The sequence below is a fragment of the Phlebotomus papatasi genome, chromosome 5 (genome assembly GCF_024763615.1).
Source record: "Phlebotomus papatasi isolate M1 chromosome 5, Ppap_2.1, whole genome shotgun sequence".
Classification (NCBI taxonomy): Eukaryota; Metazoa; Arthropoda; class Insecta; order Diptera; family Psychodidae; genus Phlebotomus; species Phlebotomus papatasi.
The window spans coordinates 1,643,071-1,668,878 of record NC_077226.1 but is presented as its reverse complement, the minus strand read 5'-3'; the positions used below and the strand labels follow the sequence as shown (position 1 = coordinate 1,668,878).

At 33.4% G+C, this 25,808-nt stretch overlaps 1 protein-coding gene across 1 annotated transcript in view; it reads right to left on the bottom strand.

Moving 5' to 3' along the window:
• LOC129808766 (paired box protein Pax-6-like) overlaps window positions 1-25,808 on the bottom strand; it is an 83,941-nt gene that overhangs the window by 42,086 nt on the left and 16,047 nt on the right. The window contains exons 2-3 of the mRNA XM_055858605.1: window positions 19,000-19,262; window positions 1,256-1,674 (exon numbers count right to left, since the gene is read on the bottom strand). Of these exons, the coding sequence (XP_055714580.1) occupies window positions 1,256-1,674; window positions 19,000-19,012 (432 nt within the window). The 5' untranslated portion in view covers window positions 19,013-19,262. The remainder of the gene's footprint in view (window positions 1-1,255; window positions 1,675-18,999; window positions 19,263-25,808) is intronic.

Sequence of the window (25,808 nt, the reverse complement as noted above, 5' to 3'; positions counted from 1 at the left end):
GATTGTGGTACTTGTCCTCGCTCTCTTCATTATCGGTCACAATTATCACAATTACTCAATAAAGTTTGCCAAAAATATTAAAATAATTATGACAACATTGCATTTCACCTACTAAAAAAACATAACCTAACTTAAAGTCAGTGTTTTGACATAAACGGTCGATAAATTTTCGACTATAGAGCGATGGCCTATTATTACTGCGTAACATGACGTCGCAGAATTCTTTTTTTTTTATATAAACACTGTGACATCACTGAGAATCACTCTATTAAATTTTGTAATCAAATTCAATGAAAACTGTTCCATCTTTTCAGAAAAGTCTGTCTGGAAAGTTTGGAATGTAGAGAAAATCTACAAAAAATCGGCAAAATATCTACAGAAATTCGTCACAGTATGCAGAGAATTCATCAGAGAATTTGCAGAAACTTTCTGATGAATTTTGTCCCTTGTCTAAATAAAATTCGTAGGAATATCTACAGATTTCTTTGGCAGATTTTCGGCAGAGCTGTAGATATTCTCTGCAGAAATCTAAAAGATATCTGACGAAATTATTTGACGGGTAAAAATGTTGCCTCACTGAGAAAAAAAGAGGTTGCGATTTACTTTTTTTCGTTATAAGTTTAACCCTTTTTAGGTGTAAAAATATATCAACATTTTTTAATGTTAATTTTACACCTTTTTAAGGGTAAAATCAACATGAAAGAAGGGTAACTTTAACCCTCAATACACCTAAAAAGGGTAATATTTACACAGATTTCGGATCAATACTTCAGGGTAAAATTAACATTCCCGGAATGTTATTTTAACTTTTTCGGATTTCTCTCAGTGGAGGAGTGATTAAATCCCATTTATTTCAATAATTAATGAAAAAATGGCCTCGTCTTACATTACCCCTGTCCCAAACCTCTCCGGTCTTCCATAGTCAGGGGGGGTGACATAAGCTCTGAAAAATGCGACCGGTTTTAGTGTAAATTTTTCCCTGTTTTCGTACACATTTCACGAGATATCTCCAAAACTACGTAGGTTGCCAATTTGGGGTTTTCGGTTGCGTTTTCAATATTAAGTAAGCTTTTATTTTGTATTTGTATTTTTGCTAATTCATTCTACAATGACAGAAAACAGATAATAAACTCAAAAGTTTTTTCGGCTCGCTAGAAACATATGGGAAGCAAAGGAACAACGTCATGCCCCTGCCCATAGTTTTACCTTTGTTTTAGTTTAAACTTTAAATTTAATAAGTGAATTGTTTACTTACACTGGGTATGTTGTCACTATTGCACACGGCTTCCGACAACAGCCGATCCCTGATTTCCCATGCGAAGATACTCGGGCACTCTCGTTTGTAGTCGGCTATCTTCTGCACCACCGGTGTCGTAGCCACACGGGGCTTAGAGCCCCCAATAGCCCTCGGTTTGATGCTCCCTGTCTCGTAGTAGCGGCCCAGAATCTTACTAACGCATCCATTGCTCACCTGAAGAATCCGCGAGATGTCGCAGGGTCGGGCACCCGAATGGGCCAATTCGACAATCTTCTGACGTGTACTGTCGGGCAGAGGGCGCCCATTGACATAGACTCCGCCCAGTTGATTAATGCCCGAATGACCGGCCGTAGAGCAGCCGAAAAGGGCACTCTGGGACACTGAAGTCGCGTGCCCGTGATGGCTCATTATGTGCTCTATAACAAAACAAAAATGGGTTAACTATACCCAGTCAATTTCAACTCTAATGGGTTAACTTAAATTTAAATTCAAATTTTTGTCAGTTTTTCCCGGAATATTTTCCACAATGATTTTCAGATATCAATGTCCCAATATCTTCTGGAGAATTTTCTCAATTTTCCAAATTATCCATCAAATGCCGGAAGATGAGAAAAGACGGAAAATCTTGTGAAAATTGGATTCAAACTGATTTTTCCCTGGAAAATATTCCTAAAGTGTTTCTTCAAATTCAAAAGAATATCCTCAACTTTGACACTGTTTTTGAGAGATTTCCACCAAGAAAAACATTTTCGATTTTTCCAATATCTTCTGCAGAATTTTCTCAATTTTCCAAATTATCCATTAAAGGCTGGAAAATCCCATGAAAATTCGATTTAACTGAGAAGTTTGCAAAAGTTAAACTTTTGAAAGTTCCTCAATTTCTCTGATTTTCCACGAAGTTTTTCCAAGCATGAAAACAACCATTTTCCATTAAGAGAATTTTCTCAGCTTCACAGTTAATCTAAATCACCAAAAATCGATCAATAAAATGCTTAAAATCAAAATTGAAACTCAAACTAAATCCAAAGGCTTTTCAGTACTTTTCCTTTCAATTGACTTTTCTGGGGCATTTCCACGACAACAAGGTGCTTAGAAATGTTCAAGGGGATTTTCAGGAATTTTCTTCGCTTTCCAAGGGACTAATAATCATCAAAAACGGTTTTAAAATGGATTTTTGGTGAATTTTTGAAAGGAAAACCGTTTTTGAAAGTTCTACTGAACAATCTTCATAGCGTTTTGATTGACTTTTCCGGGCATTTTCACTATGAAAAGCTTTGGAGAAATATTTAAGGGAATTTTTAGGAATTTTCTTAGCTTTCCAGTGAAACTACAGTCATCAAAAACGGTTTAAAAATGGATTTTTTGTGAATTTTTGAACAGAAAAAGGCATTCTAGAAAATTTTTTCTCTTTAACTAAGTTTTGATTGGCTTTTCCGGGCATTTCCATCAAGGAAAGGTCACTTGGTTCCTTGAAATGTCTTTTAGGGAATTTTCCCAGCTTTCCATATCTGCCAAGAATGGGAAAATCGGTGGAAAATTGAAGGACTGACGATATTTCCCACAAGAAAATTGCTTAAAAATGATCTTCTGAATTTTTGACAAAGTTTTGATTGACTTTTCCGGGATTTCCACCAAGGAAAGGTCACTTGGTTTGTTCAAGAGGTTTTCAGGGAATTTTCCCAGCTTTCCAGATCTGGCAAGAGTGGGAAAATCGGTGGAAAATTGAAGGACTGACGATGTTTCCCACAAGAAAATTGCTTCAAAATGATCTTCTGAATTTTTGACAAAGTTTTTAGTGAGTTTTCCGGGCATTTCCACCAAGGGAAGGTCAATTGGTTTGTTCAAGAGGTTTTCAGGGAATTTTCCCAGCTTTCCAGATCTGCCAAGAATGGGAAAATCGGTGGAAAATTGAAGGACTGACGATGTTTCCCACAAGAAAATTGCTTAAAAATGATCTTCTGAATTTTTGACAAAGTTTTGATTGACTTTTCCGGGATTTCCACCAAGGAAAGGTCACTTGGTTTGTTCAAGAGGTTTTCAGGGAATTTTCCCAGCTTTCCAGATCTGCCAAGAATGGGAAAATCGGTGGAAAATTGAAGGACTGACGATGTTTCCCACAAGAAAATTGCTTAAAAATGATCTTCTGAATTTTTGACAAAGTTTTTAGTGAGTTTTCCGGGCATTTCCACCAAGGAAAGGTCACTTTATTTCTTCAAGAGGTTTTCAGGGAATTTTCCCAGCTTTCCAGATCTGCCAAGAATGGGAAAATCGGTGGAAAACTGAAGGACTGACGATGTTTCCCACTAGAAAATTGCTTCAAAATGATCTTCTGAATTTTTGACAAAGTTTTTAGTGAGTTTTCCGGGCATTTCCACCAAGGAAAGGTCACTTTATTTCTTCAAGAGGTTTTCAGGGAATTTTCCCTGCTTTCCAGATCTGGCAAGAGTGGGAAAATCGGTGGAAAATTGAAGGACTGACGATGTTTCCCACAAGAAAATTGCTTAAAAATGATCTTCTGAATTTTTGACAAAGTTTTTAGTGAGTTTTCCGGGCATTTCCACCAAGGAAAGGTCACTTTATTTCTTCAAGAGGTTTTCATGAAATTTTCCCAGCTTTCCAGATCTGGCAAGAGTGGGAAAATCGGTGGAAAATTGAAGGACTGACGATGTTTCCCACAAGAAAATTTCTTAAAAATGATCTTCCGAATTTTTGACAAAGTTTTGATGGACTTTTCCGGACATTTCCACCAAGGAAAGGTCACTTTATTTCTTCAAGAGGTTTTCATGAAATTTTCCCAGCTTTCCAGATTTGCCAAGAATGGGAAAATCGGTGAAAAATTGAAGGACTGACGATGTTTCCCAATGGAAAATTTCTTAAAAATGATCTTCCGAATTTTTGACAAAGTCTTTAGTGAGTTTTCCGGGCATTTCCACCAAGGAAAGGTCACTTGATTTTTTATAAGGATTTTGAGGGAATTTTTCCAACTTTCCAGATCTGGAAAGAACGTGAAAATCAGTGGAAAATTGAAGGACTGACGATGTTTCCCACAAGAAAATTGCTTAAAAATGATCTTCCGAATTTTTGACAAAGTTTTTAGTGAGTTTTCCGGGCATTTCCACCAAGGAAAGGTCACTTGGTTCCTTCAAATGTCTTTTAGGGAATTTTCCCAGCTTTCCATATCTGCCAAGAATGGGAAAATCGGTGGAAAATTGAAGAACTGATGATGTTTCCCAATGGAAAATTTCTTAAAAATGATCTTCTGAATTTTTGACAAAGTTTTTAGTGAGTTTTCCGGGCATTTCCACCAAGGATAGGTCAATTGGTTTGTTCAAGAGGTTTTCAGGGAATTTTCCCAGCTTTCCAGATCTGGCAAGAGTGGGAAAATCGGTGAGAAAATGACGGTGTTGTGGCGGTTTTTCTGTGAAGAGCAATTTTTACCAAAATGGAATTGAGGGAAAAATGATTTTTAATAAGATGATTTTCCTACAAAATAATCCAAATGGAGTTGAATATGGATTAGTAAGTGTTGGGAAATAGACAGGCGGTAGTTTTCCTCCTATTTTTTTGTTTTCCTTTTGATCCAAAGATTGAGGAAATCCAACAGAGAGAGGAGAAATGGATCAATTAGTTTTGTCTGAATGCGAAACGATTGGAGTAAAACCAAAGGGAAATAGTCACTTGAGCCATTTTCCTATGGTTTAATCCAATTCCCTCATTAGATATCAATCGGATCAATTATAATTCTTCATTGTTCTCGAGTGTTTCTGACGACTTTTCCCGGGGGTTGGCACCCCCTCAAACGCAAAAGTGGCTGGCCTTAACAATAGTTTCGATTTCAGTTTCAGGAAAAATATCCACAGCGAAAGAAAGAGACAGAGAGAGGGGTTTTTCTCTCGTTGAAATTTTTCCTTAGAAAAGGGTCTCTATGTGCAGTGCAGAGAAAAACCGCACAATTGGAAATGGCTTTTGTGATCAAATTTTGAAAGGGAAAGGGGGATTTTCAGGGAAGAAAAAAAAAGGTCGACACACGGCATCAATTGATTTTGATGCAATTTTTCAATTCATCCATAGATTAATTTGATCATTTTCCACCCCAATACACTTTTCCCAATTTCCACCATGTCAATCCTCACACGCCATTCACACGCAAAACCATTCACTTTTCTTTTCAGCAGCTTTTCCTCAACCTTAATTGCTTTGGCACTTTAAGATTAAGAAAAGTTCATTTCATTCACCAAAACCGATTTTTAATAGATTTTTCTTTATAATTTAGGGGAAATGCTCATAATTTTGGACAGTTTCTAAATTTGGACACTTTGAGGATAAAATTGGACACTAAAAATAAATTGATTAAAATGATGGATTTTTATTCCAATATTTGATTAATAATGAATTCTATCTAAATATTTGTTCTTTTCGGAAGATTTTGACACTAAATACGTTAAATTTTGAATATGATTTGAGTTGAAATTGCTTTGTTGAAAATTCAGTGTAAGCAATTGCTAAAGAGAAATATGACAGAACTTCGTGGCTTACTTCAGTCTTATTTAGTTTTGGTGAAGTACTAACAAAGTTTGTTCGCTGTTTTTGAGTGATATTATTGAATATTCATTGAATATTGTGTTGATTCACGTTACTGATGATTTGTACATTTGACCTGAAGTGAGATTTGCCTTGTGAATTAGATTTTTCGTGTGAAAAATGGGAAAATTTTTAAGACATTCACCAGTGAGGTGATGATTCTTATTTTGGACAGGTGTTTTTCTCACGAAATTTCGTGAAGTTTTAGCTTTTGTGATGACTAGGTTGGACAAATGCCTGGAGAAACAAAGGACCATCATCTCTACGAAAGAGATGTAGCGAGAAATGCCTTGAAAGGCTCCCGGAAAGGTCAGGGAATGAGCGAATCTGCACGTACTTGGAGTATCGAAGTCAACTCACTTTAATGAATGATATGGAAAGTTTCCGGGCTTCTGTGACATTCCACGTTTCCCTTACATGAACAGGAAGAGGACTTGGTAAGATTGGTTCATCAAATGAAGAACAATGGGCATCCTATTGAGGCGGATTAGCTGTCCAAATTTACAGCCAAGTTGGCCAAATTAATAAACAAGTTGTCCAAAATAAGAGCCAAGGTCACCTCTACATATCAATTCATTTTTAAACGTATTAAAACTAATTTTAATAAAAATAAGACGATAAATAGCTTGCTAAGTTTCTAAACAACCCTTCTGAAAAGAGAGTAACAAGAAATGTCAATTAGTATTGAAAATATCGCACTTCAAACTTGGAACTTCGATGCTTATAAGCAGACTGTCCAAAATTATGAGCACTTCCCCTAGACCACATAAAATTATAATACACTAATATCGTGTTTTTTTTCGGAATAGTGTCTCAAAGTCAAAACATGAAAAAGTGTACCAAATCTCCCCGGTCTCCCCTATATCACTTTTCTGTCACTCCATCTAAATCCTTGATAATTTTTGTGATAACTGAATGGTGTGCCCCAACTTCATTTCTAAAGCCAATTTGCATACATTCCGAATTAGCTCACATTAAGAATCTAACCTACAATAAGCTGATCCAGGCTTATCACTAGCTTTTATCTTGTTAGCAGCTGTAATAAAGATTTTTCTCAAGGGTTTTTGCCTCAAAAATCGCCAAAAATCCATTTTTGATCCGATTCTGATGTTCTCAACGGATTTCGAAAGCTAAAATAATTCGCTGTAAATATTATGCAACAGGAAAAGAGCTTTTCTTTGTGGAAATTGACCAAGAAGCACCTTCAGAGTTTTCCTTTGAACCTTCTTCATTGAGACTCTGTTTTGCCGCAAGGTTTTACTCAAAAATTCATGAAAAATCCAATTTTAGTCCGATTTTGATGATTTTGATGGATTTGAAAAGCCGAAAATATTCTCTAAAAGGATCATCAATAATAAGGTAAGCTTTTCCTACGAGGAATTTGCCCAAAATTCACTCAAAATTTTCCCAAGACCTCTTCTGCAATATTTCACTGAAAAATTCACTAAAAATCCAATTTCAATCTGATTTTTAAACTTTTGACTAATCCGGAAAGCTGAGAAAATTCCCTGGAAGTCCATTAAAGAGACTATTGCAGAGTCTTTTGGCAGAAATGCCTCAAAAAGTCCATTGAACTTTGGTAAGGTTCCTTCTTTTTAGGCAAGTCACGATCCTTCGAATGTTTGAGACATTTGGGAAAATAATTCGGCATAAATCCATTTCACAACCGATTTTAATGATTGAGGGCTTTTCGGAAAGCCAAGGAGATTCTGTACCAAATATTCTCAGACAGCGTAAGAGGTATTTTGGGGAAAATTGCTCAAAATGCACCTTCAAAATTTTCCATGTCAATTTTCTTGAGACTTTTTTTTTCGGGCGCAAGATTTTAGTCAAAAATTCACCAAAAATCCAATTTTAGTCCGATTTTGATAATCTTGACGGATTTGGAAAGCTGAGAAAATTCTCTACAAATACAATGCAACAGAAAAGAGTTGTTCTTTGTGGAAATTGTCCAAGAAACACCTTCAAACTTTCCCTTTGAAGGTTCTTCATTGAGAATCAGTTTTGGCGCAAGGTTTCACTCAAAAATTCACCAAAAATCCAATTTTAGTCCGATTTTGATGATCTAAACGGATTTGGAAAGCTAAGAAAATTCTCTACAAATATCATTTAACAGAAAAAGAGCTTTTCTTTGTGGAAATTGACAAAAAAGCACCTATTGAGTTTCTCTTTGAAGTTTCTTCATTGAGCCTCAGTTTTGGCGCAAGGTTTTACTCAAATGTTCACCAGGAACCCAATTTCAATCCGATTTTGATGATCTAAACGGATTTGGAAAGCTAAGAAAATTCTCTACAAATATCATTTAACAGAAAAAGAGCTTTTCTTTGCGGAAATTGTCCAAAAAGCACCCTCAAATTTTCCCTTTGAAGCTTCTTCATTGAGACTCTGTTTTGGCGCAAGGTTTTAGTAAAAAATTCACCAAAAATCCAATTTTAGTCCGATTTTGATGATCTCAACGGATTTTGAAAGAAGATGAAATTGTCTAGAATTATTTTAATAATAATATTATTATTTATTTATTTATATCAATACCAATAGGGTCCGCCCCACTTAGATGGTTATTTTTATTTAAAGGATGAAAAATAGTTTTTCTTTTCGTTTTTATTGGAATTTTTCTCATTTTGCTTTTTGAGCTATTTGATCATGTTTTTTTTTTTGTATAATTTAGAGGTCTAAATATTGATTATTTTGTTGTATGATCCCCCTTGTATGATTTTTCAATTGAAGGAAAAGTGATTCATCCACTTGAGAGAGGGATTTTTCCCCGGACAACAAAAGTGAAAGGATTCAATGTTACAAAGTGACAGACAATAAATTACAAAATATCGTCATTTATGTCATTAATATGTTGCCAAAATAGTACAATAGAGTGTCATGTTGGGTATGTTTAAGGCCCTGAAAGATTGAAGAGAGAAATTTTTGTCGGGGCTAGATGTATCCGTGCCAATGTTTATTATTTCAAATGGAAGGGTCGCCTCCTCTTGTGCACTTTCACCCCTTGGAAAAAGGGCCTTCTCTGTCGACTCTTCAGCATCCCTTTAACAATTTTTCCTTGTTTTTTTTTTTGCCTAAATGTTATTCTTTCCTCTTTTATTTCTATATTTGTCAACTGTCAAGATGATCGGGCTAATTTTATGTTCAACATTATTTGTACAATGCGCAAAAATATCATTTTGCCTCATTGTGTCCTCTCTTGAGAGCAATATTAAAGCATTTCCCACTTCACAGCCAATTATTAATATCAATCACCAACTCATAATTATGTTTTCACCCCCTTTCCACCCCTTTTTCCTTTTTTTTTTTGGCGCAATTGTCATCAACAGTCGTTGACAGGGTGAGAGAGCGGGAAAAACAGCCTCAACATTATGTATTCACCCTCAAGAACAATCTAACATCGTCATTGACATCGACAGACGACAAGAAAAACACACAATGACATCATTAATTGAATTGTGACGCAAGGAGAGAAAACAATTGAGCCAAAAAAAATACTCTCTCAGTCCTTTGAACAATTTTCATACAAATTTTCCTCAGAAGAAAAGCTATTTTTTCCTTATTGTACTTTTTTAAAAAACTATCACATTTCCAAATCCATCGAAATCATCAATATCAGACTAACATCCAATTTCTGGCGATTATTCCTATTGAAGATTCTTTTAGAGAATTTTCTTAGCTTTCCAAATCCGGTGAGATCATCAAAATCGGACTAAAATTGGATTTTTGGTGAATTTTTTACTAAAACCTTGCGGCAAAACAGAGTCTCAATGAGGAAGCTTCAAAGGGAAAATTTGAGGGTGGTTTTTGGACAATTTCCACAAAGAAAAGCTCTTTTTCTGTTAAATGATATTTGTAGAGAATTTTCTTAGCTTTCCAAATCCGTTTAGATCATCAAAATCGGATTGATATTGGATTTTTTGGTGAATTTTTGAGTGAAACCTTGCGCCAAAACAGAGTCTCAGTGAAGAACCTTCAAAGGGAAAGTTTGAAGGTGTTTCTTGGACAATTTCCACAAAGAACAACTCTTTTCTGTTGCATTGTATTTGTAGAGAATTTTCTCAGCTTTCCAAATCCGTCAAGATTATCAAAATCGGACTAAAATTGGGTTCCTGGTGAATTTTTGATTAAAATCTTGCGCCAAAAAAAAAAGTCTCAAGAAAATTGACATGGAAAATTTTGAAGGTGCATTTTGAGCAATTTTCCCCAAAATACCTCTTACGCTGTCTGAGAATATTTGGTACAGAATCTCCGTGGCTTTCCGAAAAGCCCTCAATCATTAAAATCGGTTGTGAAATGGATTTATGCCGAATTCTTTTCCCAAATGTCTCAAACATTCGAAGGATCGTGACTTGCTTAAAAAGAAGGAACACCTTACCAAAGTTCAATGGACTTTTTGAGGCATTTCTGCCAAAAGACTCTGCAATAGTCTCTTTAATGGACTTCCAGGGAATTTTCTCAGCTTTCCGGATCAGTCAAAAGTTTAAAAATCAGATTGAAATTGGATTTTTAGTGAATTTTTCAGTGAAATATTGCAGAAGAGGTCTTGGGAAAATTTGTAGTGAATTTTGGGCAAATTCCTCGTAGGAAAAGCTTACCTTATTATTGATGATCCTTTTAGAGAATATTTTCGGCTTTCCAAATCCATCAAAATCATCAAAATCGGACTAAAATTGGATTTTTCATGAATTTTTGGAGTAAAACCTTGCGCCAAATCAGAGTCTGAATGAAGAAGCTCCAAAGGGAAACTTTGAAGGTGCTTCTTGGTCAATTTCCACAAAGAAAAGCTCTTTTCCTGTTGCATAATATTTACAGAGAATTATTTTAGCTTTCGAAATCCGTTGAGAACATCAGAATCGGATCAAAAATGGATTTTTGGCGATTTTTGAGGCAAAAACCCTTGAGAAAAATCTTTATTACAGCTGCTAACAAGATAAAAGGTAGTGATAAGCCTGGATCAGCTTATTGTAGGTTAGATTCTTAATGTGAGCTAATTCGGAATGTATGCAAATTGGCTTTAGAAATGAAGTTGGGGCACACCATTCAGTTATCACGAAAATTATCAAGGATTTAGATGGAGTGACAGAAAAGTGATATAGGGGAGACCGGGGAGATTTGGTACACTTTTTCATGTTTTGACTTTGAGACACTATTCCAAAAAAAAACCACGATATTAGTGTATTATAATTTTATGTGGTCTAAAGGATACTTATGGGTATTGACTTTATAAAAGTTACTCGATAGAACTCGGAAAACAACTGACTTTTCTTGGAGAAGATAAAACATTTTACTTGTCGCTTTGTCCCAAACCTTCCCCGATATGGGGCAGTATGGGACGCAAAAAGGGATGTTTGGGACGCATTTTTTCTCGCATAATTTGCATTATTGGAGCACGTTAATTAATTTTAAATACCAGATTTAAAATATTTCTGATAGAAATAAAAATGTTTCATATTTTATTTACACTTAGAAATTAATATCAATTTTATTTGTACAGTAGAGTCATTTATTGTCAATCAATTATTTAAAGTATTTTCTTCTTATTTTCCATCTACCTTTCTTTTCTTTTTTTTTATTCTAAATATTGCAATCATGATTATCAAATTCCTCAGGCGAGTAGATATTCTTGCTACTCTTAGTTTTGAACTCATTGATGGATTCCTGTTTGAGTTTACGACAACTGCATTGTACCTGTTTTCTCATTATTTTTCTGAAATAGCTCTCACCTTGCCTTTTCTGGAGAACTTGTTCGAGAAATTTTCGAAAAAAATAGTTTTTAACGAGAATGGGCAAAGATCGAATATGCTCTGAGAAGGAATTATTGATTCCCAAGACAATGATGGTTTAATTGTATCTGTAAAAAAGTGCTCCAACTGATAAACTTTGCCCAAGAGGGAGATTTCCAGTAGAAACTGGGCATTACTCTTCATTTTGACAATAAACAATTGCATGCCACCGACAATCTTGTCGAAAATCAACGTCCCATTCATCCCCTTTCAAGTGTCCCAAACAACCCCGCGTGTAGTTTTGTTACTTAAAACCTTTAAGTAAAAAACAAGAGCGTATAATCTCTGAAACTTTTATAAAAATATGTTCCCAGATTACACTGCTACCTAATGAGGTAAAAAAGTTTTGATTATAGGGTAAAGTGGTACAAGTTGGACAATGGTACAATTTGGACAGGGCTTTTTGTCTTGATAAATTTAGTACTTCATTTTTATTTGTATATTTTTAATGCTTTAGTTTTATAATTTGGTTCCTTGTGCTTAAAAACAAATTTTGTACTGTATATATCAAGAAAGAAAGCCATGTCCAACTTGTACCGGCGAATTGTCCAACTTGTAACACTAATTCCAAATTACACACTTTACCCTATATCGCTGATATAAAATACAAAGAAGAAAACTGAGACGTCAAAATATACGATTTTTATCAAGTTTTTAAAAAATGTTCATAGAATTATAACAATGAAACTGAGGATATCCATTCTTTTAGTCAAGATACATCTTAATATTGCCTACGATTGCGTAGTGGTTAAATCCCATTTATATAAAAAAAAAATAATGAAAGAATCGCCTTGTCTCACGCTATCCCTGTCCCAAACCTCCCCGGTCTCCCCTACACATAAAATTGAGAACTGCAAAGAATTTTATAAGCAAATCTAAAAAAATGAAAGGATAGGGATATGCGATTTTCCAGGAAAAATGTCCTTGAATCCTCCTCTACACATCCTTGAGTTGTCCTTTGATACCAACATCCTAGGATGTACCGTTATTGATTATAAACAACTTATTTTTAAATATTTCAAAAAATTTCTTAAAGATCTTTTTCTTAAGATATCTCAAAAACTTGACGTGATGGACCACAAGTTTCTTCGGGAGAAATGTTCAGGACATACCAAGGAACAAGAAACTACTCATTATTTTCCATCCCATTTGTGGCTGTTGCACAGTATTATTGATTTCTAAGTACCCAAGCGGCATTTGATATCCAAATAATGTATGTCTCAAATGTAACCAACGTATTTTCAATGTAATCGAGATATTTCTAAACAATATAATGTATGAACATGATGAAAGTATATTGACTGAAAATTATATGCGTTAGATACCAGAAAAATAACTTATCTAAAAATTGTATAGAAAATATCAGTTATTTTCTATTAATATAAATACAGTGCCCGCTTTCTAATCCGGATCGCCGTAATCCGGATGAGTTCTCGATTCCGTGATTCTCAATTAGGGTAAATTAAGGTAATTCAAAACCTGCTCCAAATGGAGATTTTTAGCTACTCCAAATGGAAACGTCACTGTTTTCATGATAAAAAATAATACATTTTTCTATCAAAATTTCTCAATTATACTAATTTTTCCGGACTCCGATAGAGCCAACAGGCCTGGAAATAATTAGTTGACTGTATCGAGGTCCCACTGTACTTTTGTCTAATTTTACAGTGCCCGCTCTCTAATCCAGATCAGCGTAATCCGGACGAGTTATCGACAGTTACCTTTAAAATCATTTTGAGGTTATGTATGCATGTGTGCTCAGCAATGAAAATGAACTATCCTGTGATGTTTTTATTCAATAATTGAAGTATAATAGCATAGAATTCTCTAATTTTGTCTTTTTAAACTTCTTTAAAACTTTTATTCTAATTCTCGGAAAAAAACCTTGTATTATATTTTCAAGACGTTGAACAAATTCAAAAAATCCATCCGGATTACGAAGCGGACATCTGTCAAATTGTCTCCCAATCATCCGGATTACGAAGAGGGCACTGTAATACATTTTATTTGATAAATTTCGGTTAATACATTGGTATTTTCCCTTAAAATTATGACTAAATTTTTTTTAGATCCATAAACAAGTTATAATATAATCTATTTTTGAGTGAAAATGTATAAAACTGTGTCAGAAACATCGAAAGTATATTAGTCTAACATATTCTCGCTGTTATGTTGACATAATGGTGGGAAACTGTATGAACATCACGTTCTGATATTTTTTTTTAGTTACATTTGTTACGTAAAGGAGACAAGTTATATGCAACTTGTATTCTTTTTGTATGGCGCTACCAGATTGTCAAATTCTGCTTTGTTTACTAAGCAAAGATTCATATTACAATGAAAATTTGTGAAAAAAGTGATGTTGAACATAAATTAAAGTCTTGAAGTGCACCAACGTTTGCATTGGAGTCGAGCTCAAATAGAAATAGGGGAAGTGCTTATAATTTTGGACAGTCTGCATATAAGCATCGAAGTTCCAAGTTTGAAGTGCGATATTTTCAATACTAATTGACTTTTTTTTTTACTCTCTTTTCAGAAGGATTGTTTAGAAACTTAGCAAGCTATTTATCGTCTTATTTTTATTAAAATTAGTTTTAATACGTTTAAAAATGAATTGATAAGTAGAGGTGAATTTGACTCTTATTTTGGCCAACTTGGCTGTAAATTTGGACAGCTAATCCGCCTCAACAGGATGCCCATTGTTCTTCATTTGATGAACCAATCTTACCAAGTCCTCTTCCTGTTCATGTAAGGGAAACGTACAATGTCACAGAAGCCCGGAAACTTTCCATATCATTCATTAAAGTGAGTTGACTTCGGTAATCGAAATACGCGCGGATTCGCTCATTCCCTGACCTTTCCGGGAGCCTTTCAAGGCATTTCTCGCTACATCTCTTTCGTAGAGATGATGCTCCTTTGTTTCTCCAGGCATTTGTCCAACCTAGTCATCACAGAAGCTAAAATTTCACGAAATTTCGTGAGAAAAACACCTGTCCAAAATAAGAATCATCACCTCACTGGTGAATGTCTTAAAACATTTCCCATTTTTCACACGAAAAATATAATTCACAAGGCAAATCTCACTTCAGGTCAAATGTACAAATCATCAGTAACGTGAATCAACACAATATTCAATGAATATTCAATAATATCACTCAAAAACAGCGAACAAACTTTGTTAGTACTTCACCAAAACTAAATAAGACTGAAGTAGGCCACGAAGTTCTGTCATATTTCTCGTAAGCAATTGCTCACACTGAATTTTCAACAAAGCAATTTCAACTCAAATCATATTCAAATTTTAACGTATTTAGTGTTAAAATCTTCCAAAAAGAACAAATATTTAGATAGAATTCATTTTTCATCAAATATTGGAATAAAAATCCATCATTTTAATCAATTTATTTTTAGTGTCCAATTTTACCCTCAAAGTGTCCAAATTTAGAAACTGTCCAAAATTATGAGCACTTACCCTAAGGGATCAAATTTGAAAAAATGAGTGTAATTGATGGAAAAATAGTGAATTAATACTTCGTGAGAGTTAACATTTTCTTTATTTAATTGCAGTGTAGCCAAATTGTAAACATTTGGACAGATTCCTAATCTTCTAACGTTAAACTAAATTGCAGAAACAGTGCCTAGAATGCAAAAAAACTTTCATAAAAAGCATAAAATTGAAGTGTTTACTGTGCAGTAATATTATATTGTTAAAAGGAATCTGTAATGTGAATACAAATGTACGACATAATGTAAATATAATCACAAAAATATGTCAAGATGTGTTTTCTTCTATATTTTTTTTTATTTATTCAGGTTATAGCATATTAATTTTATTTTATCGAAACAAAAAGAATATTATGGTGTGGAAAATTTCAGAAAATTGATGGCGCTAACCCAATTTAATGTAAAATTATGCACAAAACATTGATATCAATGATAGAAAGGCCAATAAAATTATTTAATTTTATTTTCTTTAATTTCCTAGTTTTCCCTTGGGTATTTCAGGTCGGGAATGAAATACTATTCACTAATATTGTATCCTTTAACGGAAAACAGTCGTTGCATTAAATCCTCATACCCAATAGTGCAGAATAAGGCACAGAAAATCTGACTGAATCGTTGGGGATAAATAATTTTTCATTTAAGGAAAATGTTTAAACAAGTCTTAAATGAAAATGCAAAAGAAATGACAATTCTGCGATCAGTAGTTATAAAATTGCTATTTTATAGTGATTATATTTTACTTAGTCATAATCGATTAATTTTACCGTACAGGATGACGTGATTATATCTTAAATAAATAATTGTTATATTTTGAATGTAAAAATTGCCCATTCACCCGAATATGGACCTTTTTTATGCGGTTTTAATAGAAGAAATGTGTAAAGTCTACTCGTTCATAGTGATAAATGCTCCTTGAGATATCTATTAATCTTTCCAACAAAATTCTATCATAACCCAAATTTCAATCCAATTTTGATGATCACAATGAATTTGGAAAGCTAAAGTCTCAAAGTCAAAACATGAAAAAGTGTACCAAATCTCCCCGATCTCCCCTATATCACTTTTCTGTCACTCCATCTAAATCCTTGATAATTTTCGTGATAACTGAATGGTGTGCCCCAACTTCATTTCTAAAGTCAATTTGCATACATTCCGAATTAGCTCACATTAAGAATCTAACCTACAATAAGCTGATCCAGGCTTATCACTACCTTTTATCTTGTTAGCAGCTGTAATAAAGATTTTTCTCAAGGGTTTTTGCCTCAAAAATCGCCAAAAATCCATTTTTGATCCGATTCTGATGTTCTCAACGGATTTCGAAAGCTAAAATAATTCTCTGTAAATATTATGCAACAGGAAAAGAGCTTTTCTTTGTGGAAATTGACCAAGAAGAACCTTCAAAGTTTTCCTTTGAAGCTTCTTCATTGAGACTCTGTTTTACCGCAAGGTTTTACTCAAAAATTCATGAAAAATCCAATTTTAGTCCGATTTTGATGATCTCAACGGATTTGGAAAGCTGAGAAAATTCTCTAAAAGGATCATCAATAATAAGGTAAGCTTTTCCTACGAGGAATTTGCCCAGAATTCACTCCAAATTTTCCCAAGACCTCTTCTGCAATATTTCACTGAAAAATTCACTAAAAATCCAATTTAAATCTGATTTTTAAACTTTTGACTGATCCGAAAAGCTGAGAAAATTCCCTGGAAGTCCATTAAAGAGACTATTGCAGAGTCTTTTGGCAGAAATGCCTCAAAAAGTCCATTGAACTTTGGTAAGGTTCCTTCTTTTTAAGCAAGTCACGATCCTTCGAATGTTTGAGACATTTGGGAAAAGAATTCGGCATAAATCCATTTCACAACCGATTTTAATGATTGAGGGCTTTTCAGAAAGCCAAGGAGATTCTGTACAAAATATTCTCAGACAGCGTAAGAGGTATTTTGGGGAAAATTGCTCAAAATGCACCTTCAAAATTTTCCATTTCAATTTTCTTGAGACTCTTTTTTTTTGGCGCAAGATTTTAGTAAAAAATTCACCAAAAATCCAATTTTAGTCCGATTTTGATAATCTTGACGGATTTGGAAAGCTGAGAAAATTCTCTACAAATACAATGCAACAGAAAAGAGTTGTTCTTTGGGGAAATTGTCCAAGAAACACCTTCAAACTTTCCCTTTGAACCTTCTTCATTGAGACTCTGTTTTGGTGCAAGGTTTCACTCAAAAATTCACCAAAAATCCAATTTTAGTCCGATTTTGATGATCTTGACGGATTTGGAAAGCTAAGAAAATTCTCTACAAATATCATTTAACAGAAAAAGAGCTTTTCTTTGTGGAAATTGTCCAAGAAACACCTTCAAATTTTCCCTTTGAAGTTTCTTCATTGAGCCTCAGTTTTGGCGCAAGGTTTCACTCAAAAATTCATCAAAAATCCAATATCAATCCGATTTTGATGATCTCAACGGATTTGGAAAGCTAAGAAAATTCTCTACAAATATCATTTAACAGAAAAAGAGCTTTTCTTTGTGGAAATTGTCCAAGAAGCAGCTTTATAATTTCTCTTTGAAGCTTCTTCATTGAGCCTCAGTTTTGGCGCAAGGTTTCACTCAAAAATTCACCAAAAATCCAATATTAATCCGATTTTGATGATCTAAACGGATTTGGAAAGCCAAGAAAATTCTCTATATATATCATACAATAGAAAATTAGCTTTTCTTTGTGGAAATTGTCCAAAAAGCACCCTCAAATTTTCCCTTTGAAGCTTCCTCATTGAGCCTCAGTTTTGGCGCAAGGTTTCACTCAAAAATTCACCAAAAATCCAATTTCAATCCGATTTTGATGATCTCACCGGATTTGGAAAGCCAAGAAAATTCTATACAAATATCATGCAACAGGAAAGGAGCTTTTCGGACTATTTTTACCAATAGTGCATCGAAATGCTGGAAATAAGCTTTTCTCCATGAAAATCCGAATGGAAAAGTGCTGAATCCCAAGTGTTTTTCTTTTTTTTTATTTGGGAAATCATGAAAAATCTATTTAAATTTTTATTTTTTTATTTTCATGGAGAAAAATTTCCAAGGGGGAAAGTTATTAATATTGGAAAGGAGGGAGGTCAAGGGTCATGGGATTGTTGCTTGAATCATTAAGTGTCAAGTGTTTTTTTTTCCTGGTAACAAGAAAAGGAGAAAAAAGCAATCAATCAGAATTAGAAAAAAAAATAAATAAATGTTCTAGGCACTTCTGGCTTCAAGTGTATATTGGAAAATTATGTATTCTTTTTTTGGGTTGATACAGAAGAAGCGAGAAAAACGCGCGAAAATTAATTCTTCACGGATTTTTATTGGATTTTTGAGCTAAACTAAATTTAATTTAGGGGATTAGAAATGTAGTTTTGTAAAAGTATAAAAGGAAAAAAGATAGAAAAATAAAAAAAAAGAATATAGAATCTCTGCGTGATGTTAATCAAAATCACCACTTAATTTGCGAGCCATGGAAAATTGAGTTTCGAGGAGGGAAAAGTCGAGGGGTTTTAATTTTTTTTTTCTTGTTGTTGAAAGCGGCGCAACCCCTTTTTGTAGTTTCTTTTTTTTTTTCAACAGTGAATTTTCCACTGAAGGAAAGAGCAAGAGAGAGAGAGAGTTAAAAGGGAAAATCGAGAGACTCTCCATAGTAGAATTTCCCTGATGAATTTCATGCGATTTTCCACGCCAATGCAACTAAATCCCTCTTCTCACACAGAAAAGTACTCTAAGGAATTTTCTTCCTAATAATTCTTTTTTTTTTTTCTCTCTAACACTTTTCCTATTCTCTATTTTTCCCCACGCGGAAAATAAAAAAAAAACCACTGAGAAAAAGCCACATGTTCATGAAAAATTCTCTCACCTTTGTGCGGCATTTTCCAGAAGGTTTCAGCCCCATCTCGGGACGAATGATGAAGGCCGGTTCCAATCAGTTTGAATTTAGTCCAACAACAGCGTCACAAAACACCCACTAAATATTATTTAAATATTTTTCTCTTTTTTGAATAATTTTCCAATTTACTAATTTTCACTGTATCACTTCACATTGAGGTCCTTTGATGCCTTTTGCAGGAGATTTTCACAATATTTTCCGGATTAATGGCAAAGATGAAGATACCAAGCATTCTTTAAGTATAATTAACACAAAAGAAAAGTTAGTTACACAACAAAAGATTTATGAGACACTTAAAGAATTTTCAAGCTTTCCAATGGACTAAAAATCATCAAAAACGGACCAAAAACAGATTTTTGGCGAATTTTTGAACAAAGAACGCTCTTTGAACGTTCTTCAAAATTTTCACTGGATTTCAATCGACTTTTCGGGAATTTTCTTAAAGAAAAAGTCAGTCAAGGAGTTAAAAAGATTTTCAGAGAATTTTCTAAACTTTCCCAAAAACCAAAAATCATCAAAAACGGACTGAAAATAGATTTTTGGCGAATTTTTGAACAAAGAACGGTTTTATAACGTTCTTCAAAATTTTCACTGGATTTCAATCGACTTCTCCGGGTATTTCCTCAAAGAAAAAGTCAGTCAGGTAGTTAGAAAGGTTTACAGGGAATTATCTAAGCTTTCCCAAAAACCAAAAGTCATAAAAAACGGTTTAAAAACAGATTTTTGGTGAATTTTTGAACTAGGACCGGTTTTTGAATATTCTACGGGATTTTTTCTGGATTTAAATCGACTTTTCCGGGAATTTTCTCAAAGAAACAGTCAATTCAGGTGTTACAAAGGTTTACATGGAATTTTCTCAGCTTTCCCACAAATTAAAGTCATCAAAAACGGTCAATAAACAGATTTTTTAATACTTTAAACAAAAATCCATTCTTGAGTACTTTTCCTGATATTTCCACCAAAGAAAACTTCACAGGTGATTTTACAGGATTTTCAGGGAATTTTTTCAGCTTTCCAACAAACCAAAAATCATCAAAAACGGTCCAGAAACAGATTTTTGACGAATTTTTGAACAAGGAACGGTTTTTGAGCGTTCTTGAAAATTTCCACTGGATTTCAATAGACTTTTCCGGGAATTTCCACAAAGAAAAAGTCAGTTAGGGTGTTAGAAAGGGCTTCAGGGAATTTTCTCAGCTTTCGCGGAAACCGAAAATCATCAAAAACGGTTGAAAAATAGATTTTTGGCGAATTTTTGAACAAGGAACGGTATTTGAACGTTCTACGGGATTTTTTTCTGGATTTTAATTAACTTTTCGGGAATGTCCTCAAAGAAGGATTGCGCACTCAAAAATGCCCCTCGAGAAATTTACAGAGGTGAACCAAAAGGATCAGTGTTCTACTTATTGATTTTTCCAGTTTTCCATTGGACCTACAATCATTAAAATCGAATTTAAAACGGACTTTTGATGATTTTTTAGAAAGAAAAACGGTCTTTCAACGTTTTTCAGTCAGTTGGGCTGTTAGAAGGGTTTTCAGGGAATTTTCCCAGTTTTCCAAATCCGGTAAGAACGGGAAAATCGATGGAAAAATGAGAAAATGCCGCGGTTCTAAAAGAAAGAAAGTTCTTAAATGATCTTTGTAATAATATTCACGAGGGTTTTAGTGGCCTTTTCCCTGGCTTTTCCAACAAGAAAAGAGAAAACCTCATAAGTGATGCCTAGGATAAATTCAAGAGAATTTTCTCAGTTTTTCCACAAACAAAAATCAACAAAAATGAACCAAAAAACGGTTTTTGAACATTTCTTAGAATTTCTACAGGGCTTCAATGGACTTTTCCGGGAATTTCCACTAAGGAAAGGTCACTTGAGGTGTTAGAAAGGTTTTTAGGGAATTTTCTCGGCTTTCTCATAAACCAAAAATCTTGAAAAAACGGTCCAAAAATAAATTTTTGGCGAATTTTTGAACAAGGAACGGTCTTTGAACGTTCTTGAAAATTTCCACTGGATTTCAATTGACTTTTCCGGGTATTTCCTCAGAGAAAAAGTCAGTTAAGGAGTTAGAAAGATTTTCAGGGAATTTTCTCAGCTTTCTCATAAATCAAAAATCATCAAAAATGGTTCAAAAACAGATTTTTGGCGAATTTATGAATAAAGAACGGTTTTATAACGTTCCCCATGATTTTTTTCAGAATTTCAATCGACTTTTCCGAGAATTTCCTCAAGGAAAAGTCAGTTGAGGTGTTAGAAAGGTTTTCAGGATATTTCCTGAGCTTTCCAAATCCGGTAAGAACATGAAAATCGATGGAAAAATGAGAAAATATCGCGAATCTAAAGGAAAGAAAGTTCTTTAAAGATCTTTTTAATAATATTCACGAGGGTTTCAATGGACTTTTCCCGAAATTTTCCAACAAGAGCTGTTCTTGTGATGTATAGGATAAATTCAGGGAATTCAAGAGAATTTTCTCAGCTTTCCAATGGTTCTTGGATCATTAAAAACGGATAAGAAATTGATTTTTGGATGAATTTCTTGTCCAGAAACTTAGAAAGGAAACTTTCAATTGATTTTTCTCCAATTTCTTCTCGGGGAAAAGTGTTTTTCTTCCTTATAACACTTACAAGAGAACTCTATTGGCCCTGCAAGAAGCCCAAAATCATCAAAATCGGATTTAAATTGGATTTTTATTGAATTTTTTTAGCAATACTTTTACAGGAGAAGCATCAGAGGTAAACTTTGAAGAGGTTTTTTGGCCAATTTCCTTCCGGGGAAAACGGGAAAACTATTTTTTCTGCTTTATAACTAATTTCTGGATTTTTGTTGGATAAGTTAGGACAGTAATTTGGGTTTTACGACTTTAAAAATTTTATAGAACTTCATGAAGGCATGATCAGAAGCTTTCGTACAGCGAAAGTTTATTCTGTTAAAAACGATAAAATTTAAAAATTTAAAAACAGAAACGATTTTTTTAATCCAGATTTTGGTAATTATTTATATCAAAATTCGAAAATTACATTTAATAATGTAAGGATAATTAGATTTTTTTATTGTTTCAAAATTACTTTGCTTTGGATATTTTTATTTCCATTTAGTTTTCGATTTCGATTGGAAAAAAAATCGTTTTCGGGTTCGTCTGGATCGCATTTTCGATTTTCTTTCGGATATTTTTTTTTCGAATCTTGTTTTCGATTTTTGTATAGATATTTTCATTTGAATCTCGTCTTTGGTTTTCCTTTAGATATTTTCTATTTGATCTTCCTTTCGGCTTTCGTTGAGATATTTTTATTTGGATTTAGTTTTTGGCTTTCGTTAAGATATTTCCTTTCGAATCTCGTTTTCGCTTTTTGTTTGGATATTTTCCTTCTGGTCTTACTTTCAGTTTTCGTTAGGATATTTTCATCCGAATCTCGTTCTCGACTTTTCAGAGTTTTATTCAGTTTCAAGGTTTTTTTTTGTCATTTGTTTTCATTTTGTTTTTCTGATAGAATGAAGTGATTTTGGGGTTTTTGTGTTGTAAATTGTGCTCTTAAAAGTAGTTTTAAAGGTTCTAGAACCTTCACTATTGCGAAAATTTAGAATTCCGATGCGTGTGTAATGTTTTTTTTTGTGAAGGGTTGCGGGGATTCGGTGCCCCATTTGTCAGGTAATCTTCTTTATGGAAATTGTAAAGTTTTAAAGGGAAAAACTCACAAATTGAGGATTCATAAGCCTTACTTGGAATAAATTATTGAATTTGAAAGGAAAATCAACCGTATTGAATTGAAATCTGAGGGTTTTACCAGCTTTTCAGAAGTGACCGTTAATTTTACAATTTCAAAAACCCCAATACTCCAGCCGCCATGTTGTGAGCACACCTTCTTAGTTCGTTACACCATGGCACTAGATGTATTTAATATTTTGAACGGTACTGTAGATGAAATTTCGTCAGTAGGATCAGCAGTTGTCGTAACTTCCTCATCATTTCATCAACAGTTTTTGTATATTACGTGTATTTCCATGTTATTAGAGGAAGTGCTGATGAGGTGATGAGTAGAGCTGGCCAAAATATGTATTTGCATGTTTTTATTAAGCGTTCTCAGGCCCTATTTGACCCTTTATCTTCACGAATTGGGCTTTTGTGGTTTTAATAAACCCTATTTAAAAATGCATATTTTGAAATATTTCATGTTTATTTGCACATTTGCATTTTTGCATATTTTTCTGCATATTTCCGAATTTTGTTTAAAAAAAAATTTTCTTTTAAAATGAAAACCAATATAATTTCTATAGCTGTAAAAAAAACATTTAAAGATTGGAATCCAGTTTGGTATCTCTTTACCCTACTTGATGCTAACATCATCCACATTGACAAATTCGAAGGCCACACTCTTGGTCGAAAATCGTTTTTTTTTTCTTTAAATATTTTTTAAGAATGTATGAGTTCATCTGCAAAATGCATATGTAAAACTACTGTTTTACGCACTTTATTTCTAAAGCGTAATTTCTGTATCTGTAGAAAATTTGGATATTTAACAACTTGAAAGTAAACTTCTTTAGGGGAAAGTGGCGTATAGAGTATAAGCAAAACCCTTATACTCTAAACTATAATCTATCCAAAAAAAAACTATTTTCTAATAACTTCGATTAATAAAATAGAAATTTTGGTGGAGAAAAATAAATGTCCAAAGGCTGCCGCATTCAAAGGCAGACCACTTTCCCCTACTGTTTCAATTATTTCTGCTCGAACCCTACAGAGAGGACAGTATCATTTACCTCTCCAATTATTTAAAAAGCTGCTAAAGGAGTTAGAAAAGCGTACTAGTGTTGCTTAATATTTGATCTTACTAGATAGAACTCATTGATAATTTTACTAAAGATTTTTTAATATCCATTTTTTTATCTGTAAAATAATTTTAAATGTTTTTCTTTAAAATTTGACGTTGAAAAAATTGATAGAAGGAATGAATTGAAGTTATTGTATAAGGACGAAATGATGTTCAATTACATTTTCTGTATATCATATTCTAAAAGAACAAGAAATCCTTAGATCGATTTTTTTCTGAAAGCGCTTTAAAATACGCACAGCTCAATTATAAAACGATTCAGATTAAGCTTGAAAATACGCACAGCTCAATCATAAAACGGTTAAGAATGTGCTTAAAAATACGCACAACACACACGTAAAATGGTTAAGATTGCGCTTAAAACATGCACAGTTCAATCATTAAACGATTAATACGCTTTCAATCACGCACAGCTCAATCAGAAACCGGTTAATGCGCTTAAAATCACGCACAGCTCAATGATAAAACGATCAATACGCTTAAAATCACGCACAGCTCAATCATAAAACGGTTAATGCGCTTAAAACATGCACAGTTCAATCATTAAACGATTAATACACTTTCAATCACGCACAGCTCAATCAGAAACCGGTTAATGCGCTTAAAATCACGCACAGCTCCATCATAAAACGATCAATATGCTTAAAATCACGCTTGCGCTTTTTTAAGCGCAATTTTAACCGTTTTATCATTGAGCTGTGCGTGATTTTAAGCGTATTAAATGTTTAATGATTGAACTTTGTGTAATTTTATGCGCATTAACCGTTTTATCATTGAGCTGTTCGTGATTTTAAGCGTATTAAATGTTTAATGATTGAACTTTGTGTAATTTTATGCGCATTAACCGTTTTATCATTGAGCTGTGCGTGATTTTAAGCGTATTAAATGTTTAATGATTGAACTTTGTGTAATTTTAAGCGCATTAACCGTTTTATCATTGAGCTGTGCGTGAGTTTAAGCGCAATCTCAACTGTTTTACTATTAAGCTGTGCGTGATTTTAAGCACAATCTGAACCGTTTTATGTTTAGGTTGTTCGTGTTTTTAAACGCAATTTAAACCGTTTTGTAATTGGTTTGTGCGTGTTATTTTACACACAACTAAGGTCGTTCATGCTAAGGCACTTGGGATTTGATGTATATTTTATGCTTAAGGTGTGTGCATTTTCCTAAATTAATCTGTGAAAATACAAGCTTAAGGGTTCTGTGTCTAAAACGAACTGAAAAAGTTTATATAATTAATCCTTTAAAGCTTCTAAAATTAAGTCTCAAGTTTCTAAAATCAATCCAGAAGGTTTGTTGGTTTAATTCTGTAAAATTTTTATAAAAAATCGTATAATTTCTAAAATCAATCCCAAATGTACTGGAACACAGGCAACACTTATAGATAGCTTCAAGTATCACTTTCTTATATTAGGGAAAGATTTGGATCATAAAAAAATGTCATAAAATGTAAAATATCATTTGTCACATTTTACAAAGGAAGTGAAAAATTAAAAAAAGCACATTTTTAAATTTCAAATACTGAAATAAGATTGGTAGTTATTAAATGTTGTATTCAACTACTTCAAAATTAACAGACATTGTTTAATTTCTTTTTAAATCGTATTCAATCCGTCGACTGGTTTTATATTTATCTTATTATCTTATATTTATTTATCTCAAAATAAAAACATACTAAATTTATTTTAAGTAAAACCAAAATCTTAATCTAGACAACAAGTTCTGAGATAAAGGCATTTGAAGATTTTTTGAAGCTATCTTGCTAGGTTTATTACAGCTGTCATTTTGTATATTTTTGAAAAATATTGCTTTAAGCAATAAAATAGTGCATTTTTAAAGGGTACTACTATTAAGCTGCTCGAAAATTCTTTCTAGAAAATTAAATATGTGAAATGATTACTGGAATCAGATCCTAATAAAAAGTAAATTTCCAATAGATAAAGGTTTTTATGTGAAAGTTTT